Source organism: Pseudonaja textilis, chromosome 6 (genome assembly GCF_049901715.1).
Source record: "Pseudonaja textilis isolate UNSWEBS1 chromosome 6, rPseTex1.2, whole genome shotgun sequence".
Classification (NCBI taxonomy): Eukaryota; Metazoa; Chordata; class Lepidosauria; order Squamata; family Elapidae; genus Pseudonaja; species Pseudonaja textilis.
This window is the reverse complement of record NC_141995.1, coordinates 21,896,728-21,916,488: the sequence shown is the minus strand read 5'-3', so window position 1 is coordinate 21,916,488 and position 19,761 is coordinate 21,896,728. Positions and strand designations below refer to the sequence as shown.

Genomic DNA, 19,761 nt, shown 5'->3' with positions numbered 1-19,761 from the left:
AGATAACTTTTATCTTGTTTAATATTCGGGTTTTTTTTCTGTTTTTAATAAACTGATTAGGAACACCTGAAAATAAAAGCAATATGGCTTCCGGTTTGAAGTCTCTTCGGTGACAGACAGAAATCGACAATCGTGCACAGTTTTGGTCTGGGCTCGCCGCTGGAGCGCCCCGAGCCGGCTGGTTTTGTGGCTAAGCCACCCTGTAGAGGTGGTGAAGAGGGGGGAGACTGCCAGCAGGGTTGAGGAAAGCCGCATCTCTCCTCCTCAGCTGGCCATTACTCCCTTTCCCAAAGGCGGTTGCAGCGGTGGTCAGAAATGGCCACCACAAAGAAGAACTTGACCGGAAAAGAATGTGCAGGAGGAAGATAAGAAGTGAAACTTTTGGCTGACTGGGTTAAATTGTAAAAGCAACAACTAAGGTACCCTGGAATTTAAACTTACAAAAAGATATCATCGCTCCCAAAAAAGAGTCGGAAGCAGCGAAGGAAAGTGAAAAGGGAAAGGCTTGGTCTTTTTTTTCTTCCCTTCCCTTCCCTATACTGACAACTAAAAGACTTAAATAAGAAATCAGAAAAATCCGCTTTGACATCAACAGGCAATTAAGCTGAAAATAAAAAAAAAATGTCAAAGGGATAATAAAGATTTCTGGACACTATTTTTTTTTTTCATAAGCAGGAAGGGAGAGAAAAAGAATAAAGGCAGGATCTGGAAGAGGGAGGAGACTGCCTGGAATTAAAAAGAATCTACCGTAAAACTTCAATAAGACTTCTAAAAGATACATTTTAACTGAAACTTTGTAACTAAACAGTAACCCCAGGAAGAAAAAGTGAAAAAAAAGAGCAAAAATAAACAGCCTGCATGTATTTGGATTATTTGGTGATCTATGGATTCTTGGTTATTACATTTGAATGACTAAAATTAATTGGGTGGTTGTTTAAAAATTTATACAATGGCATCACTTCTGGATTAATTGAAAATGGAGCTTAAAAAGTACAAAGAAGAGGCTTCGTTTTTCAATTCTTAGAAATGGAGATTGGAACTATGAGAAACAACAAGAAACAACTGCAACACAAGAAGACTGGGACAAAGAAGAAGCCATCTTTAATGAACAAGTAATTTTATGTGGGGAAGAAAAAGGAAAGGCGGGAAAGAGAATGGAGAATTTAAGACTTAAAAAAAACAACCAAAGAAAAGAAGAATAATTCGAAAAATAAGTATAATACTGGAAAGCAACAGAAAAGGGGAATACAGAAGAGAGAAATAGAGATAGAGAGACAAGGGGGTAAAAAGGGGAGAGAGAAGAAGAGAGGGAAGAAGGAAAGTAAAAGAAGTTACAAAGGACCGGAACAAGATATAGAGAAACAGGACCTATTTAGAAATAATGGGTGAAAATTTAACTGAAAAGGGGATTCTGTAAAGGTACATAAGATTGTATTGTTATGTTAGTAATAGAAATAACCTTAGAAAATTGGAAACAATGTATGATTAAAATGAGGGATAAAACAGTTAGTGTAATTTAGTGAAATGTTTGTTAATAGAATAAGTGAAATAAAATAAATGAGAAAATTGAATTAGGAAGGAATGGGAACATCTTAATTAGTTAATGTTTTATAAAATATAAGTGAAGAGGCGGGGGAATTAATTATGGAAAGCTTATCATTGTTCCCATAGAAGTATGATATTTAATTGAAAAGTAATGGTAAAGAAGTTACGATTTTAATGAATATTAATATTAATGATAGAATTGAATTGGAATGGAATGTGTTGTTTTAATTACATACAGTTATATTTTTTTTCTTTTTTTAAGAATATAGTATGTATTTTAAGAATGTACCAAGGAAAATCTGAATGGAAGTTATGTATTATATTGAATGTCATAACTTTAGGGTATCTATTGAAGCCTAAATAAGAGTTAAATGGATAAATTTAAAAGATATAAAGGTGTCATACTCCAATCAGTAACTACAGGAGAAATTTTGTTTAATGAGAAAAGATAATTGAAACAGGACAGACAAAAAACATAAATATAATGATTTGAATTGAGAAGAGATCATTAAAATAAAATTGAGAAAATTAAAAGAGGGGAGAAGCTATGCTAAAAATGTAAAATAGTAATAAGATATGGAATAGAATATAAAAATTAAATATGTAAACCATGCGTTAATATTCCCAAAATAATATCCTCCATATGCTACTCCACGTATGAAATTAAATGCATAGAGAAATAATGCCCTGTTACTCATTAGAACAGGGTTCTCCAATCTTAGCAACTTTAAGACTTGTGGACTTCAACTCCCAGAATTCCTCAGCCAGCAAAGCCAAGGTTGCAGATCCCTGCATTAGAACTCCTGGGCGAAGCATTGAGAAGTATTACAATGATTTGCCTGAACGGGGAAAAGGAGAAACAGTCGAACGTGAGGGAGAGAATCCGCGTGCACATTTTCTGCAATGTTTTCATTTTTCTAGCTCTATAGGACACCGCAAAAAAAAGGGGAGGGGCTGAGGCGCAAATACAGCTGAGCGCCATCAGGCGGCACATTGTCGTCAAAGGAGGCGGGATGGTTTCCCGCTGCTTTTCCCGCTCAAACGCCGTTCCCGCCGTTTGAAGGAGGACCTGTGGCGGATAGGAGATGGTAAGCCGGCGCCCGTGTCCGCCGGGCTTGCGAGGTTTCTAAGGTCACTCAACCATATAGCGGGCTGTAAAGGCTCTCTCTCTATATATATATAATGATTTGATGATGTCCTATATATATATATATATATATATATACACGATCGAGGGACCATGTTTTTTTCCCTGTTGAACTACAGCTCCCATCATGCTCAGCGCCCGTTGAGGTGCCTGGGGAAAGTGGGAAGTTGGAGTCCAACGCACGGATGGAAGAAGCTGGTTGTAATTAACCTCTTTTCCTCGAGGTTTTAGTCGGGCTTGTAAGAAATTAGGTTTTCAAAGATCAGCTTCCTGCACCTGGTGCGTCCTGTTTCAGCGCAACCCCGTTATCTTCAGCTAGCGTGTGGTTGATGGAGGGCTAGTTGTAGTGTCACAGACAACCCACTAGTAAATGTCTTTGAACTCCGAAAGGCTTTCCCTTATCAAGGAAGAGGGCACTGACAGAAAGCTTTGGATCTCTTAAATCAGGACTGGGGAACGATGGCCCGTCTATGACTTGTGGACTTCAACTCCCAGAATTCATGAGCCAGCCTTACTCAGCCATGCTGTCTCAGGAATTCTGGGAGTTGAAGTCCACAAGTCATAAAGGGGCCATCGTTCCCCAGAACAGTCTTAGGTAATTATTCTCACCCCATATGATACATAAATCAACTAGATTAGGGGGTCTTCAAACTTGACAGCTTTAAGACTTTTGGACTTCAGCTCCCAGAATTCCTCCCCCAGTCATGTTAGCTCAGGAATTCTGGGAGTTGAAGTCCACAAGTCTTAAACTTGCCAAGTTTGAAGACCTTTGGACTAGATCAAAACAAAGCTCTATATTTTACGTACACTTTCTCTCTTGCATGTAATCTTTGCAACAATCATGTGAGGTGGGTTTGAGACAGAATCAATAAGGAATCATTTTGACCATGAATTGAGGTTTTATAGCAGTCTCCGCTTTAATTATGTGTATTACCAGTCCTCCCTTGCTCCTACAGAAGCCAAGCAGACTTTGGGGACAGGATGGTGAATAGGTATCATATTTCCCCACCTTACTATACTGGATCTATTAAATATAGATAGCAACATAAATTGTCATAAGTTGTGGACTAAGTGAGATATTTGTTAAGTGAGTGTTGTCCCATTTTACAACCTCTCTTGCCACAGTTTTTAAGTGAACCATAGCAGTTGTTAAGTTAGTAAAATGGTTAAGTGAATCTAGCTTCCCCATTGACTTTGGTTGTCAGAAGGTTGCAAAAGGTGATCACATTATCCCAGGGCACTAGAACCATCATAAATATGAGTCAATTGCCAACCATCTGAATTTTGATCACATGACCTGGGAATGCTATGGTCGTAAATGTGAAAAATGGCCATAAGTCAATTTAAGTAATGTTGTAACTTTGATAAGTCATTAAATGAACTGTTGTAAGTCAAGGACTACTTGTACACACAATTCATACTCTGGTTCTGAACACTTTCATTATTATATCTAGTAATCCCAACATATAGGGTAGTAGTTTAGTTTAATAAAGTAATAAATTAGTGGTAATAGTAGTGGTAGTAGTAACAGCAGCAGCAGTAGTAGCAGTAGTAGTTGAATAGTGCAAGATTGGAAGATGTACAGAGACCAGGCAAACAGAATTACCAAGAGTTGGAAACGTCTGAATGCATAACATCAATCCCAAAGCGTAGGGATATTGCTGTATGGGATATGTAAATTGATTAGAATAAATCTTCACTTTTTAAACTCTTTTTTTTGCTGGAGTTGCGCCTCTGCTTCTGGGTTTTGCAGAGTTAGCCATCAGTATTTAAGAAATCCATAATAGTAATGGTCATTCCTTCCCTTCATTATCTGTCCAGGAATGTCTTTACACATCATGAATAACAGCTGTTTAAAGATTTCTCTTCTTGTGAAAGTGAGTGAGATATTAATCCTGGAAATTAAAAAAACACAATTTTTTTAAAAAATCCCCAAGTAATACTAATCTTGTACAGAGTATGTTTTAATTATATTTATAAATTATTCCCTTTAGAATTCTGTTTATTACACAGTAAAACTTGTAACCGGGGAAGATAAATGCAAAGAGAAAATATATATGTTTATATACCCCAACATAAAACACAATTTGATACTTTATAGTGCATATAGCTATGGAAATAACTTGGACCATAGCCAGTTAAATGAGGGTGGTGAAACACATTATTTTAAACAAGTGATTTACAACTATTAGTCTTAAAACCTGTTGTTGAAAGTTAAACAAATGTTTTACTATTGAGTTCTTGAAATTTGACCCCTATTAAACAGCCCACACTGTTTAATTGATTATAATGAGTTAAACAGTGTGTAAATAAAAGCATTGCCGGGGAAGGGTAATAGTATCTTCGTAGTTAATATTGTATCTACCTCCAACTTTGGTATGTGTAACATTATTGCTAAATAGACTGATAACCGTAGGAAGAAATGGGTTGCTTTATCATAGTTGTCATTGCATGACAGATAATATGTATTTTGGACACTATTTCTTTCATAGTGACTCTGGACTTTTTTTAGTGTAGTTTTTCTATATTGTGTTTCCCAAAACTCTCAGAATGACAAGCTGCATAAACAAGCAGGTATAAAAATAGATTAGCAGTATAGCAATAGCACTTAGACTTATATACTGCTTCACAGCCCTCTCTAAGCGGTTTACAGAGCCAGCATATTGCCCCCAGCAATCTGTGTCCTCATTTTACCAACCTCAGAAGGATGGAAGGCTGTGTTAACCTAGAGCTGGTAAGACTCGAACTGCAGGCAGCCAGCAATCTGCAGTACTGTGCTACCACGGCTCACTAATGGATTTGTGCAATAATTTGCTAGAACTTGGCAACTTTTGGTTAATCTTAAAAAGATATTGCTATACTATATCAGCTGGTTTAGTAGAAGCTGCAGGCAGACTTTCTAAATGAACTTATGAAGCAAATAGGAGTCTTAAAGAAAAAAGCTTGTTTGTTGAATAGCCATGTTTATTTATTTCCTATACTTTTATGTCACACAAAATGCAGGTGTGTGTGTGTGAATATACTAGCTGGATAACTGCTTCATGATAAAACTTTGCGATCGGGCTATGCAGGAGAAATTTGGTACACAATCCATTGGCTCAGTGGTGGTCAGTGATTGAAATACATAAGGGAATATTGCTCTTGCTGCCTTGAGTCCAAAAGCAGTTCCATAGGTGGAAAGAGACATTTTGGTGAGTTAGTACTGTAAGGAGCCCCAGGCCGCTCCTGAGTGAAGGAATGGAACATCTGCCAGTTTGAAATGAGGTAATGGAATGTGAGGCAACTGGCAATTGGAACATAATTCTTTACAGGTGGGGAGGGAGAGTAGAACTCCTTAGAATCAGAGTGTGTTAATTACTCTATAAAAAATACTAATGATCTGATGGTCATTTCGAAAAATCCTTTCTTAGTGAGCATCTAGAAGCCAAGAGGAACATACCTGCCAAATTTCAAGTTTGTAGGCCTTACGGTTTTGGAGATTTTGTGATGAGTGAGTGGTATTTGGCTTTTTATATATTTTTATACATACATACATACATACATACATACATACATACATACATACATAGAGAGAGAGAGAGAGAGATATTTTATGAATCAACCAAATGTTTGATTATACATTGTTTTGTATTAAATTATTCTATATTTTTATTGTGACCATACATGTAGACATTATTATTATGGAATAATATAAATCAAACAAAAGTATATGATTCTACAGTGTCAAGACAATATTCCTTGTATTTTCAACAGGATAAATGAAACAAACACATCAGAAACAAGTTTTATATTTGAGTGTCTTAATAGTTTTGAAGTAGTTGCATATACTGATACTTCTGTTGAAGAAAAAAATACAACATTAAATTACTATAGGTAGAAAAATGTATGCAGATAAACTTATAAAACTAATTTTATGGCTGAAATCATTTATATCATCTTTTGAATATAATTTTATATATAAAACTACAAATAAATTTGGGAAATTTTCACAAAGTCTTATCAAAGCTGATGCCCATCAGATAGGTTGAGACCCTTCAGTCTCTTGGTGTAATCCTTCATTTTAACTTATGTACCTAAGATTTTTGGTTTTGAATGCAGTTATTTATGTAGCATGGCTTTTCCTATTTAGTCAAAGAAAAGAGGTTTGAGTGTTGAAGAGAAGAGAACTCGAATGATGGAAATCTTTTTTGAAACAGTAAGTAATATTTGTTGCTTTCTATTACTTTTGGTTTTTTTAAAAGAAATTGTGAATCTGATTTGAAAATACAGGGTTGCCAAGAGGATGGTTAAAGATCCTTGCTATATACTAATGGCTGTAGTCACTTCCATGATGCCTAAGAGTAATTTATCATGTAAACTCATGTGGAAAAACGATCATGTCAAGAAAGGCATACAAATTTTAGACGTTATCTGTGAACTCTTCTTGAATTATACATTCAGTCTGACAACTGTCCTTTGATAAATTGCCTTTTAATGTAAAACATTCCAAATATTCTAAGAAATGTATATAGTGTTTTATATGTTTTATCTTAATTTGAGGAAAACTATCTTAGTATAGATAAAAAGACTTTGATGAATCAGGAACCTATAATTATTAAAGACATCCTAATGTTAGTCTATTTGCATTATGAGATGGAGCAAGGAAAATGCATACATGAATAAATATATTTTTAATCTGGAATATTATCATATTTTTATGTGTAGAGCTCTGAGTCGTATAATACTTCAGTGCTATAAAGAAGAATAGTTTTCATGCTAATATATTTGTTTTCTTTGTACTTTATTTTGAATTTCATGTGAAATTTATAGTTATAAAACTATTTGGCTGTAGAATGCTGAACAACAGAATTTCATTTGATTTGCTGCTTTCTAAATTTAAAAATGAACCAAACTAAATGTTCTTACTTTCACAAATATTTGCTTATTATTGTCTAGTTTGGATGGTTTTTAAAGATATTCCTTTACACAATCCTGCAGCAATAGTTCCATCTAGTTTTATACCTGAAAAGGATACTTCTAGAACAGATACAAAATATACATTAGCAGTTATTGATATCACTCTCTAAAAGTGTTAGAATAAATGAAGAAGAAATACAGTAACTAATATTTAGTAAATAGCAGGATACAATTACTTTAGGAGCAGAGAAATGCATGTGTCTTTTGAGGAAATGCGATTAAATGGTTTTTTTTAATTCTTATTAGAAAATATCTTCCAATAGTCTGGTTAAATTATTTTTAACATAGTTTTTCTTCTTTTATTCTTGCAATGCATTTAGTGAGAGAATTTAGTGAGTTCAGTAATGTTTCTGTCATTTGCTATAATAGGAACAAATTACAAAACAAACTGTTCTCTTCTCACTTTTTTGGTATCAGAAAGATGTATTCCAATTAAAGGATATTGAGAAAATTGCTTCGAAAGAGAAAGGAATAAGTGAGTACCTAGATTTGATTGTTTCTAAGTTTGAGTCATAATTCCATTTTAACGGTTTTTGTTTTTTCCAAAGACATCATGTTCTTACTCTCACAGAAGTCTGAAAATTGGATCTAACTGGGTTTGGTAGCTTAATTTAACATTCATTCCTCCTATTTTCTCCACAAGAACAACCTTGTGAGATGAGTGGGGCTGAGAGAGAATAACTGGTCCAAAGTCACTCAGCCATCTTTCATATCTAAGGTGGGACTAGAACTTACAGTCTCTCAGTTTCTAGACTGGTGCCTTAGCCAGTAGACCAAACTGGCTCAACTCAATGTGACATTTTTGACCACCTCTCAAGTCATTCCCAAGGACCTGGGATAGGCATTTTGGGGGGTTTGATGGTGTTAAAGATATTGCCTCAGGGTGTGAGCTGTTCCAAGTGAAGCTGCCTTTTTCAACTGACTGATGATGGTTTTGTCAGTGCTGACTATGTTCAAACGGTGCTCCAGATGTTTTGGGATTGCATCCAAGGCACCTATTACTATTCACACTATCTTTGCTTCTTTTTCTTCTTCTTTTTTGCCATAGTCATTCTACTTCTCTTTGCAGCTGTTTATGGTTTGTGATTTTCTCCAGTTCTTCCTCTTCTATTCTTCTGTCTCCAGGTAGTACCGCATCCACTATCCACACCAATTTTTATACACACAACAATGTAAATTACAGCTGCCAGTTCTTTAGCTGACGCTATCAAGTTTGTCTCAAGAACCTAGGAGGTTATTTTTTGGCATAATATATCAGTGAATCCAAGCAGTGGGACCTTTTGTAGAAATTTTGTCATTGTGGAGATTTTCTAAGTGCTGTCTAAGATTTTTTGGTATGACACAAGTTTGCCAATAACCATTTTATTGGTTTATGCCATAATCTCTTGACTTTTCAGATCTTTAAAAATTACTATTCTGCCCTTTATATATTTATATAAAACTCAAGTGTGTGGAATTACCTCATGCTCCGGCTTCCTATTTTCTATACAACAGCAACCCTGTGAGGTAGATTGAGCTGAGAGAGTGCAAAGTCACCCCTCTGGCTTTCATATGTAAAAGGACCTAGAATTCACAGTCTCTTGGTTTTTAGGCCAGCACCTTAAGCACTACACCAAACTGTCTCTCTATGTATTCTATGCACTATGAATTCATGATATTTTCAGTTTGCTGCATATTTTACATAATGCTTTACAGGACACATTATACAATTACAAAGACCTGAAATGCTTTCAAAATTCATTAGGGAGTCTGTGCATGTATAATTCATATATAGATCAAGTGGATAATGGAGAAGCAAAATTTATTCACTGTACTCGTAATGGGGAATTTCTAGAGGAAAGTGGAACTCTTTTTTGGTCCCTTACATTTAATAGATTTGATTTTTTGTTAATTCAGATAAATACGTTTAGGGTAAAATTGATATTTCTATGAGACATAATAGCTTATAAAAATTACTATTGGTTGTAGAATGCATAATAGTGTGTGTGTGTGTGTGTGTGTGTGTGTGTGTGTGTGTGTTTGTGTAAAAATGTTTAGGGTGTAACTACAAAACATAACCCCTAAGCCTGTTTCCTTGCTAGTTTGACAAGTTAGTTCAGTTATGTAATCGCTATGTTCAGTATAGATAACAGAGATGCAGATAAAGGTATTTTCAACAGCATTGCCATTTTATTTATTCTGCAGATTGTGTGTAATATTTGAGCTAAGTTATTCAATATGTATATTTTTGGACTGATTTCATAAACCTAACTTAAAATTTCAGTGTGCACATTCATTTCTTCTTGATTTGAGATGGGAAGGATAAATTCCAGGGAAAATCAACTAGTTCAGAAGAGTATATCATGTTAGATACATTAATGGGAAAAGTGATTTAAAGCCAGTGTTTTTTTTAGAGTTCCTTTAGAGAAATAATAATAGACTGGGAAGAATTTGAAATTCCTCTGGATCTGTGCTGAAGGATCCTCTTGATATTTATTCTACAGTATGTCCTAACAGAATTGGAATTGCCTCACTGCTATTCTGTTGTTCTGTTACAAGTCTAATTTCTTACAAGAAAAAGCTATGTAACTTAATATTTTTTGCTATTTTTTTTTGTGGCAGTGATTTTAAAGGAACTCTGTGTGTTGGGTAGCTGTATGCATAAATAAGCCTAATTTGCCATCTGCTATTTTGTGGCAATTTGCAAAGTTTTCAGGAATTGTTGAAAATTTCTCAAAGGATATTCTGAATCTTTATTATCCTCTCTGATGTTTTAATGAATAATAATTTTCCCTAATCTACATAAGTTTTCAAAATAATAATTATGATTATTTCTTTGACAGCATCTATGTCAGTGAAGGATATCTTACAGAGCTTAGTTGATGATGGTATGGTAGACACTGATAGGATTGGAACGTCAAATTATTTTTGGGCCTTCCCAAGTAAAGCATTGCACACAAGAAAATGTAAACTGGAAGAACTGCAGAATCAGGTAATTCTCCATGCCTCCTGTTATGCAAATACAGTGATCACTAAAAAAATTATTTCCAAATAAGTATTTTCTCATTTAACTTAGTTGTGCTGTATCTTCCTTATTTTTAAGTATTTTTTTATTCTTTTAAGTATTTTACTGTTTGTATTATTTCAATTTATAGTGTTTTGTCTCAAATATTTACAATGTTGGTGCTGATTTTTTTCAGTGGTTTTGAGTCATCTATATGAGCTAGTGATTAGATTTTAGATATTTGTAAAAAGCTGTTCATTTAATAGCAGGCAAAAGACACATTAATTACTTTGTAATTAATTGTAATGTGTAATTACCAAACTTAAGCCCTTTCAAATTATTACAGTAACTGTAACTGTAATAATTTGAAAGGGTTTAAATTTGGTTTACACATTCTACATATTTTATTTATTAAAATATTTTATTTTCAAATTTATTTATTTATATACTGCCCATCTCACTGTCTATCACTTGATTCCAATAGCCTTCACTATAGTGTAGTTACCTATACTTTTTGGATCTTTATATCCATTGCCACAGTTAGCATCAATACATATTTTGGAGTTAACTGTAGGAAAGCAACAAAAGAATGGTTCCCTTTCAAAAGTTGTGCCTTAGAGAATGAGAATGTTTACATTTAAGTTGATCACCTTCACTAAGAGAATTTTTAAAGCCACATACAAGTAATCCTCGAGTTACAACCATAATAGATCCTGCTCACTGCATTTGAAAATTGGGATGGCGTTAAATTACTTACTTGAGGAGTCCCTGCTCTCCAGTGCACTTGTAAAATGAACGTGCAGGTGTTTAAGTGGAATATGGGGTGCCTCAGGTGGGGGACATCCTAGTACAGGCACAAGCCATGGGCCTCCAGTCTTCCAAGGCCTCCCCCACCACCCAGTGAGATACTCCATGCTCCGCATCCTGCCTCTTGGGATCTTACAGCCAGTTGGAATTCCTCTGCACCCTACACCCGTCCCCCCTATCCCCAATCACTTACCTTTCAAAGATCTCCAGATATCAAAATATCCGGGTACAGAAGGATTATCTCAAACTTACATTTTTTCCAGTCTTGTTAGAGTGCTATTAATAAGGTTGAGGTACAGTTTTGCTACTTGTTTACAGTTGTGGTAATTTGTAATACTGTAGAAACGCAAATGCAGGTAATCTTCAACTTCCAAACTTTCAAAGTTATGACACTTTCCCCAAAAGCTACTTATAACCTGGTTTAAAAATTACAGCCGCTGCAGCACTCCTGCATCTTAATGCCCTTAACATTTGCCCTTAATGACTGACTACAGGGATGCTATAGCCTCCAACACCCCCTGCCGTCGTCCCTGCAGCCATTCATCCACCCAAGGGAGCTCAGGCCAGCTGTAGTGCACATGAAGCAACTTCCTTACAACCCAGCCACTCAGGGATTTGCAGGAGTAAACCTGTTCCAGGGCTCAGCTTCTGAAAGAGGTGCCTGGCCCAATATTGGATCAGCTTTCTTACACAGGGAGCTTCATGACAAAATCTGCTACTGTGGGAGGGGGCTATTTTTTAATGGACAGCCAAGACCCTCTAGGCATGATGGGTCAAATAGAAGGCCTAGACCTCTCAAGAGTGGAGGGGGAGTGAGGAGGCCTGTACACCAGTGGACTAAGCCTGCAACAAGTTTCTGTGTGCCAGTGAGTTTTACTGGCTAAGGCCTTCCAGGATTAATGGAGCGGTGAAAAGGCCCACATTCCAGGTTTTCTAGTCAGTCACGGTGGGTGCCAGGCCTCCAAAAGCCTTCCCTGAGGCACTCCTGCACAATCGCTTGATGACTCATATGGTCACTTCATGACCACAGTGGAAAGAAATGGGGTTGCAGTTGATGAACAAGATGATCACGTGGGTGTCTCACATAATATCCATAACAACTTACCAAAATCCTGGGCTAAATTAGGGTTGTCAGTGAAGCACTTTATTACAACTGCAATAGCCACCTTGAGTTATTCATAAGAATAATAACGGTGGGATTAAAAAAAATTAAATAAGATGTGGCTGTGCTTTTTTCTCTCTCTTCTTGATAGCAATGTAGTGGAAGCAATTACGTGTCACTTCATAACCAATTTTTAATGGATCTTAAAACAACTATACACAAACATCTATTAACATACACAAATATACACAAGCAGATTAGCATAAACACTAAAGGTGTGAAAACCATAGTAAATAAAGAAGCAAGGATGAAAAAAAAAGCAGATTATAATGTCTGGAAAATTTTAAGTTGTTGTTCCTGAAGCTAAGATGTAAATTAGATGCTAGTTAATAAATAGCAAATCCTTTTTGGCCTGCACAGTATTTGAGACAAAAAGAGAAATACAGGTAGTCCTTGACCTATGACCACAACTGAGACCAGAATTTCTGTCACTAAGCAATGTGGTAGTAAAGCATGACATCATGTGATTGTGTGGCTTAGTGAAGGCAGCCTCCGTATTCCCTGTTGCCATCATTAACCAAATTCCATTGGTCATTAGTGAGGACCCACCCAATCTAAGCCATCAGGAATTGGTCCCTCCTAGCCCCAACTCTTGTTTCTTCCAAGATAAGAGATTGCTTCACGTTCAGCTCCCCCCCCCCCCACAACTGCCTATTCCCTCCCAACTCTGCCCTTTTGGCTACCCCCGTCTTGCAGGATGATAAGCAGTCCCAGAATCACATAGCTCTGGACCTTCTTGCCACGTTGGAGCTCAAGGGCTTCTTAGCAGGACATGGCTTTGATGCTGCACAAAACCCATAAGCTTCTGGGCAGCAAGAAGCCCGGCCAGCAAAGTAGCACAAAGCCACAGCTGTCCTGGGAAGCCAGAACTGCCACAGCCCAGTTCCACCTGCCAGCAGCCTCATCACCTTTCACTCCAAGCCCCCTGTTGTTCTACACTCCACCCAGATTCCCTCCCCAGCTGACCTTCACTGTCTTCTTGCTCCTGCTGCCAAAAGTATGCCCAGTGTGGCTCTTTGTGAGGCAGCAGCTGGCCACATGAAGCCATGTCACCCATGTCACATGAAGAAACTGCCATGCACGATCTGGGAAAGAAAGTTTTGTGTGGCCAGCAACTGTCTCCCAAAGGGCTAAGCTGGGCATTCTTGGTCAGCAATGGGAGCAAGAAGACTGCAAATTCAGCTGTGGCAGTAGGGACTACACAGTGAAGGGGTCAAAATGGGAGGGGAGATAGGGAAATGAAGGTAGTTGAATCTCCCCTGCAGTCATAAATGCAGGTGGGCTGCTAAACTCTTAAATTTTGACCATTTGACTGGAGCCATAACTTTGGGGATTAGTTGTAAGTCCATTCACTGCTGCTATAATGATTGAACAAATGGTCTAAAGTCGAGTAATGCCTATTGCAGATTTAAGGTGTGTGTGTGTGTGTGTGTGTGTGTATATGTGTGTGTGTATCCCTATACCTGCAAACCAAGTGTGTGTTAAATAAACCCTTGACAAACTCCAGTATAATCATTGCATTAGAGCAGGAATCCCCAACCTGGGCTGCGGCTCACTAGTGCAATGGGCTCACTGTTTGCAACTGGTCTGCAAAGCTGGAAAGATTGGGGAATTCTGAGCTAGAGGATACAAAATTTTCAACTGTACTATCTTCTTAATACACAGAAAATGGAAATTCCATGCTTCTTTCACCAAATATTATAATTCAAGTAGAACAATTTGGCTTTGTTCTGCTGTGAAATTCATTATGTTTCCATTAGTCTGTCAGAATATGCCGAGCCACACCCATAATAGCAGCATCTGACTGTCCCTGTCAGGAAAACAATTCTCTTTGGGCTTGTGTAATTTAACTTGTTTTGAGTAAAGTTTGCATGCTAACTGTGTAGTGGACTGTGCTCTTGGGGATATGTGATCTTTTGATGATTTGTATTGATAATAAGAATAATTCTTATGCAAGGATTATTGCAGAAATTTAATGTGTGACCCTTCCCCTTATCAAATACTCTAATAAGATATTTGTACTGAGCAGGTTGTAATGGCTTTATTTTGTTTCTCTTACCATATTCCAAAATGTGTTAGTCTCTTCCAGGCTGAAAGTGATTTAGCTCTAGTAACTTCTTACTGGCAGGCAGGTATCTTGCATACTTTTTAGTAATAATTTTATTGAACATTAAGAGTTAAAAAGATAATTAATATAAATTAAAAAATAGAAAAAAAATAAATGGTGCAGAATATGAGGAAAGGAATTTTAAATATATAAATATGCAGTCTCATTTGATGACTGCCTTGTTTGTAAATGTAGGCTCCTGCATACACACAGACAGACACACACACATACGCACACACCACCAACATTCCCCAACCTGTTTGGGTTGGTGCATGGGGGAGGAGGGTGGGAAGAGGGGCTTGCAGTTTCATTTCTGTGAGCAGCGGGGGGGGCGTGGCCCACAGGTTGGGGACCCCTGCACTACACAACACAAACATTTTTAGATATGGTTTGATATGTGTTACAGTTTGATGAGCATGGCAATAGGAGAGAAAGTGTCAGGTTCAATAATCTTAATATCCAGCATCCTTATTAGGTTGCCTTAACAAATCCGAAACTTTTGTAAATAAAATGGAATGTTGTTCTGCTGAGCTTCTAGTAGATAGAGGAAGCTTTTTTATTGTCATTTTGTCCAAGTAATGAACTTACCATGCAAGGGCACCATTAATAACTTCATGAAACAGAGACCTGAAAATGTGGTAGTTGTTATGAATGCTAGTTATGTTAGAAAAATAAAAGTTGGACAATGAGATGCAAAGTTGTATTTGGATATTACACGGATAACTTTAAAAATCTTTGCAAATATACTTTTTCTGTCTACTGAGTTGCTTTGCTACCCTGCTCTTCTTAATACAATATAAAGGAACATTTTTTTTAGTTTTTCATGTATAAAAACACCAATGTTATGATTCCTTTTTTTTACCACATGCAATTACCAACTAATACATATTTCTTCTGCCATCTAGTTAATCTAACGTTTCTAATGGTCCTTGAATTTATTATTGTTTTATTGGCAGAACAGTGCTAGTATGCATTATCTTCATAAGAGACAAATGCTTTTCTAGTGACATTTATTTCATTGCTACTCGATGCAGGGAGAAGTTTACCTGTGCTGTAGGAACCCTAGCGGCATTCCAGTTGGCCAGAAACTCTTGGTTCCTTGATGGGAAGGAAGAACTTAGCATTTAAAGGTTAATACAGATTACATCAAGGCTAGTCAGAACATGCACAGTTTGATTTGCAGGGACAGTACAGCTGCCGTTTCAGTGAAAACTGAAAACTGTGTAGAGCAGGGGTCTTCAAACGTGACTGTTTTAAGACTTGTGGACTTCAACTCCCAGAATTCCTCCTCCAGTCATGCTAGCTCAGGAATTCTGGGAGTTGAAGTCCACAAGTCTTAAACTTGCCAAGTTTGAAGACCCTTCGTGTAGAGAAAAAGAAGGAATCATAAATAAGATCAAAGGAAGGAATGCTAGGATGACAGAAATATTTTCAGCAAGTAATATAGAAATGGAAATGAGTTCTCTAAGACTCAGATATGAATAGAACAGTTAGCTACATTTGTGTTGATTACACAGATACTGTACAGGAGGGAAGAGTGCTTTGTTTAACATCAAAATGAAATGGAGCCAAAGTGGAATATTAGAAATAGTAAAACAATGAATGCAAGAATCTTTTTAAAAATATGCTGAGTTGGTATTTCAAAAGGTAATTTTATGTATGCAATTTACTATGAATCGGATATTGCTAGTTTCATTAATAATATGTACTCCCGGCTAGTTCATTGCGCTAGCCAGAAATACATATTATTAAATTATACCTGGCATCAAAGCACCAGTGCCTAGATGCCATCTTTAATGTTATCAAATATGAAAATAATAAAACAAAACTTTAAAGCATAAATAATACCAGGCAATAAGATATTGATATTCTTACTTAAAATGATGTAAAATTTTATTGATGTGAGATCCCATGAAATACTTTGAATAAAAATATTGTGATTTTTTTAACATTTTACTTTTTTAAGATTAGTGCCCTGAATCTAAGAATTAGCTGGCTCTTGATTAAATATTTGATGTTAGGATTTAAAAACTTGATAAAGGCTAGCCTACCCTAACAAAATTCTAGCTGGACAATGTAACTGATTCATGTTCTCCAGTCTATAGAATAAATTTACTATACTTACGTATTATCATATATTTAAGGAGCTTCTGTGGCTCAGTGGTCAGAGTGCAGTACTGCAAGCTACTTCTGCAGCCAGCTGCCTAGAGTTTGGCAGTTCAAATCCCACCAGGCTCAAGGTTGACTCAGCCTTCCATCCTTTTGAGGTGGGTAAAATGAGGACCCAGATTGTTGGGGGCAATATGCTGACTCTGTAAATCGCTTAGAGAGGGCTGTAAAGCATATAAAGCGGTATATAAGTCTAAGTGCTATTGCTATTGCTATCAGCATGGTACAGTTATTGATATGCTGAACTGGGGGAGGGGGGGGTGGAAGCCAGCTGGAGGTTCTGAGCCAATCACTTCTTTCCATCCTAATCAGAGTTAGACTATGTATCAGGCCAGCTGATAAACAAAGTTTCCTTGTTGCTTCATACATAGATAGTTTTGCTATAATAACTAGATAAGAGCAGTGCAAAAACAACTGGACACTACACTTGTGCAGGATGAAGGTAAAAAGATGCTAGAGTTTTCTGTTATAGTGCGATAGTAAGAAGCTTACCAAAGATCATGTATTTGGTTTGCTCAGCTCTCTTTTTCCTGCTATTTCTTCTATGTATCCTTCATGCATTTTAGACCTATTCACTTCTATTAGGCAGTAAGCAGAAGGTCAGACTCTTCCAATTTAATCATTATTAGGAATGCCCTATTTTTATTATAGAAGAATTGTCTGATTTTAAATGATAAATATTATGTCTAACTTTCCTTTTGAGATTGAAATATAAGTCATATGTTTGAACAGAATTCAGCTTGCCAGATCTTGAGAGAAAGAATGACTTGTTTTCCACATAGGCCCAGTTTGTAACTTTTCAATAATTCTTATAAGTGTGTATTAGGCAACAATTGTAAACTATGTACGCAGTGCTTTTGTGACACGGAAAATGTGTCTTGTTTTAAACCTGAAACAAACACACCAGGTTTCAAAAGTTTTGTAAAATGATTCCATAAGGGCTGTGATCTGGCAGAACCCCAAAGACTTTGGAATGACTTTATTGATCTTGGTTAAGTCTTGAAACTGTTCTGCTGAGTACCCCTGCCATTCTGTAAATCAATACTAGGCTAAGGAGCAGTTTAGGAGGATTTCAATCTTTGCCAGCACGGACTTCTTGTTATTAACAATGGGGCAAAATAATTTTCATCAAAATCACTGGGGAAGTGAGAATTAAAGCCAGTCCAGCAGTTTCTAAGTTTTGCTAATCTCTGAAAATAGGGATAAACCTGATCACTACTTGGATGAGAAACTACCAGGATTTCTTAGTATTTGTGACTAAGACTGATACATTGGAAAAAGATCGTAAAAGAAGACAGTGGCAATCCATTTCTGTAACACAACACAACAGCATTTACATAATAACATAATCAAATTCAACTCAACAGAGACATTTTCTTCCTGCACAGCAACTCCGATCTAAATTTCAAGGTGGTCAACAAGAAGAAAAAAATTTTTTTAAAGCTGTTTCTTGTAATCTAGTTTGGTCTCTCCAGTAATCAGTAAGCCTTCCTGGTGGTATACTAACTTCAAACTATCTTCTTCACTATCCTTTAGATATAGTAATAGCAATAGCACTTCGACTTATATACCGCTTCACAATGCTTTACAGCCCTCTCTAAGCAGTTTACAGAGTCAGCATATTGCCTCCAACAAACTGGGTCCTCATTTTACCAACCTCAGAAGGATGGAAGGCTGACTCAACCTTGAGCCTGGTGTGATTTGAACTGTCAAATTGCAGTCAGTCGGCAGAAGTAGCCTGCGGTACTGCGCCACCACAGTTCCTGCAATGCTCTTTTTCTTCTTCGTCGGATGTACTTGTAATATTCATGCATCTAACTACACTTGGCCAAATAAGATATTCTAACTTCATCATCCTGCTTATACAGGATTTTTTTTTTTTCAGAATTATTTGATTTTTTTTCTTTTTTTCATAGTTGAAATATCTCACAAATTTCAGGAATTATTTCAGGAATAAAGTTTATGACTGTACCATATTTCCCTGTAAATATGACCTACCCTGAAAACAAGCCCTAGTCCAATTTTCACGCCTGTGCCCCAAAATAAGCCCTAGTTAAGCCCCGCCCACCATCTGGTTGTATGAGGTGGGGAGAAGTGCAGGTGTAAAAATCAAGATAGGGTGGAAGTGGCGGGTTGGACATATGCACTCGCCTACCTTAGGACCATTGCAGCCAGACCTCCCACATCCCGATACCTGTCATGTCAGTGCCCGACTTATTCTGCAGCCACCAGTGAAGCCACTTGCGTGCTCAACAGCACAACAGAGCAGCAAAAAGACAGTGGGAGAGAGGGTGGGGCTGGCGGTAGCAGTGCTCCCTCTCCCGTTGGCCACTGGCCTCCTGCATATCAAAAAAATAAGACCTCCCTGAAAATAAGTCCGAGTGCTTATTTCGAGGCCTGAAAGGAAATAAGACCAGGTCTTATTTTCGGGAAAATATGGGTAGAAAAAAAAGTTTAAGGTTTAGCTTTATTACTTTGGTACAGTTAAGGCTATATTTTCACTACTGTTAATGACAAAATAACATTACTAGATTGTTAATCAAATTTATTTTTTTGAAATATAGCAACATTTGGAGCTTTTTTACTTTAAAAGAAATATGGGGGTTCAGGAAATGGTCCTGTATGTAAAATTATGCATTATCAAAGCAAATAAACATGATTATTTGTTTATTTATTTTGTCAAGCGATTATAAGATAACAGGTATAAGTATAAACATAGTTATGAATACATGAAATGGATACATATAAGAAAAATAAAAAGAAACAATAGGACAGGGACGGTAGGCACGTTGGTGCTCTTATGCACGCCATTATCATGCTAGGTATGCTTATAATCCTAAAATCTGGAGCACAGAGATTAAGGAAGAACTTTGTATAATGTAAAA

General features: G+C 36.8%; 1 protein-coding gene across 3 annotated transcripts in view; it reads left to right on the top strand.

Annotated features, from left to right (window-relative positions):
• The first annotated feature begins 2,372 nt into the window (after positions 1 to 2,372).
• MND1 (meiotic nuclear divisions 1) overlaps positions 2,373 to 19,761 on the top strand; it is a 35,299-nt gene continuing 17,910 nt past the window's right edge. For 2 of the 3 annotated variants that reach the window (XR_015744094.1, XM_087936008.1), the window contains exons 1-4: positions 2,499 to 2,633; positions 6,822 to 6,887; positions 8,066 to 8,123; positions 10,471 to 10,619. Coding sequence is in view for 2 of the 3 variants with exons in the window: in XM_087936008.1 (XP_087792134.1) it covers positions 2,631 to 2,633; positions 6,822 to 6,887; positions 8,066 to 8,123; positions 10,471 to 10,619 (276 nt within the window). In the remaining variant the exon portion in view is untranslated. Of the gene's footprint in view, positions 2,634 to 6,821; positions 6,888 to 8,065; positions 8,124 to 10,470; positions 10,620 to 19,761 lie in introns of all 3 variants that reach the window. The other variant, XM_026697816.2, reaches the window with a different exon arrangement.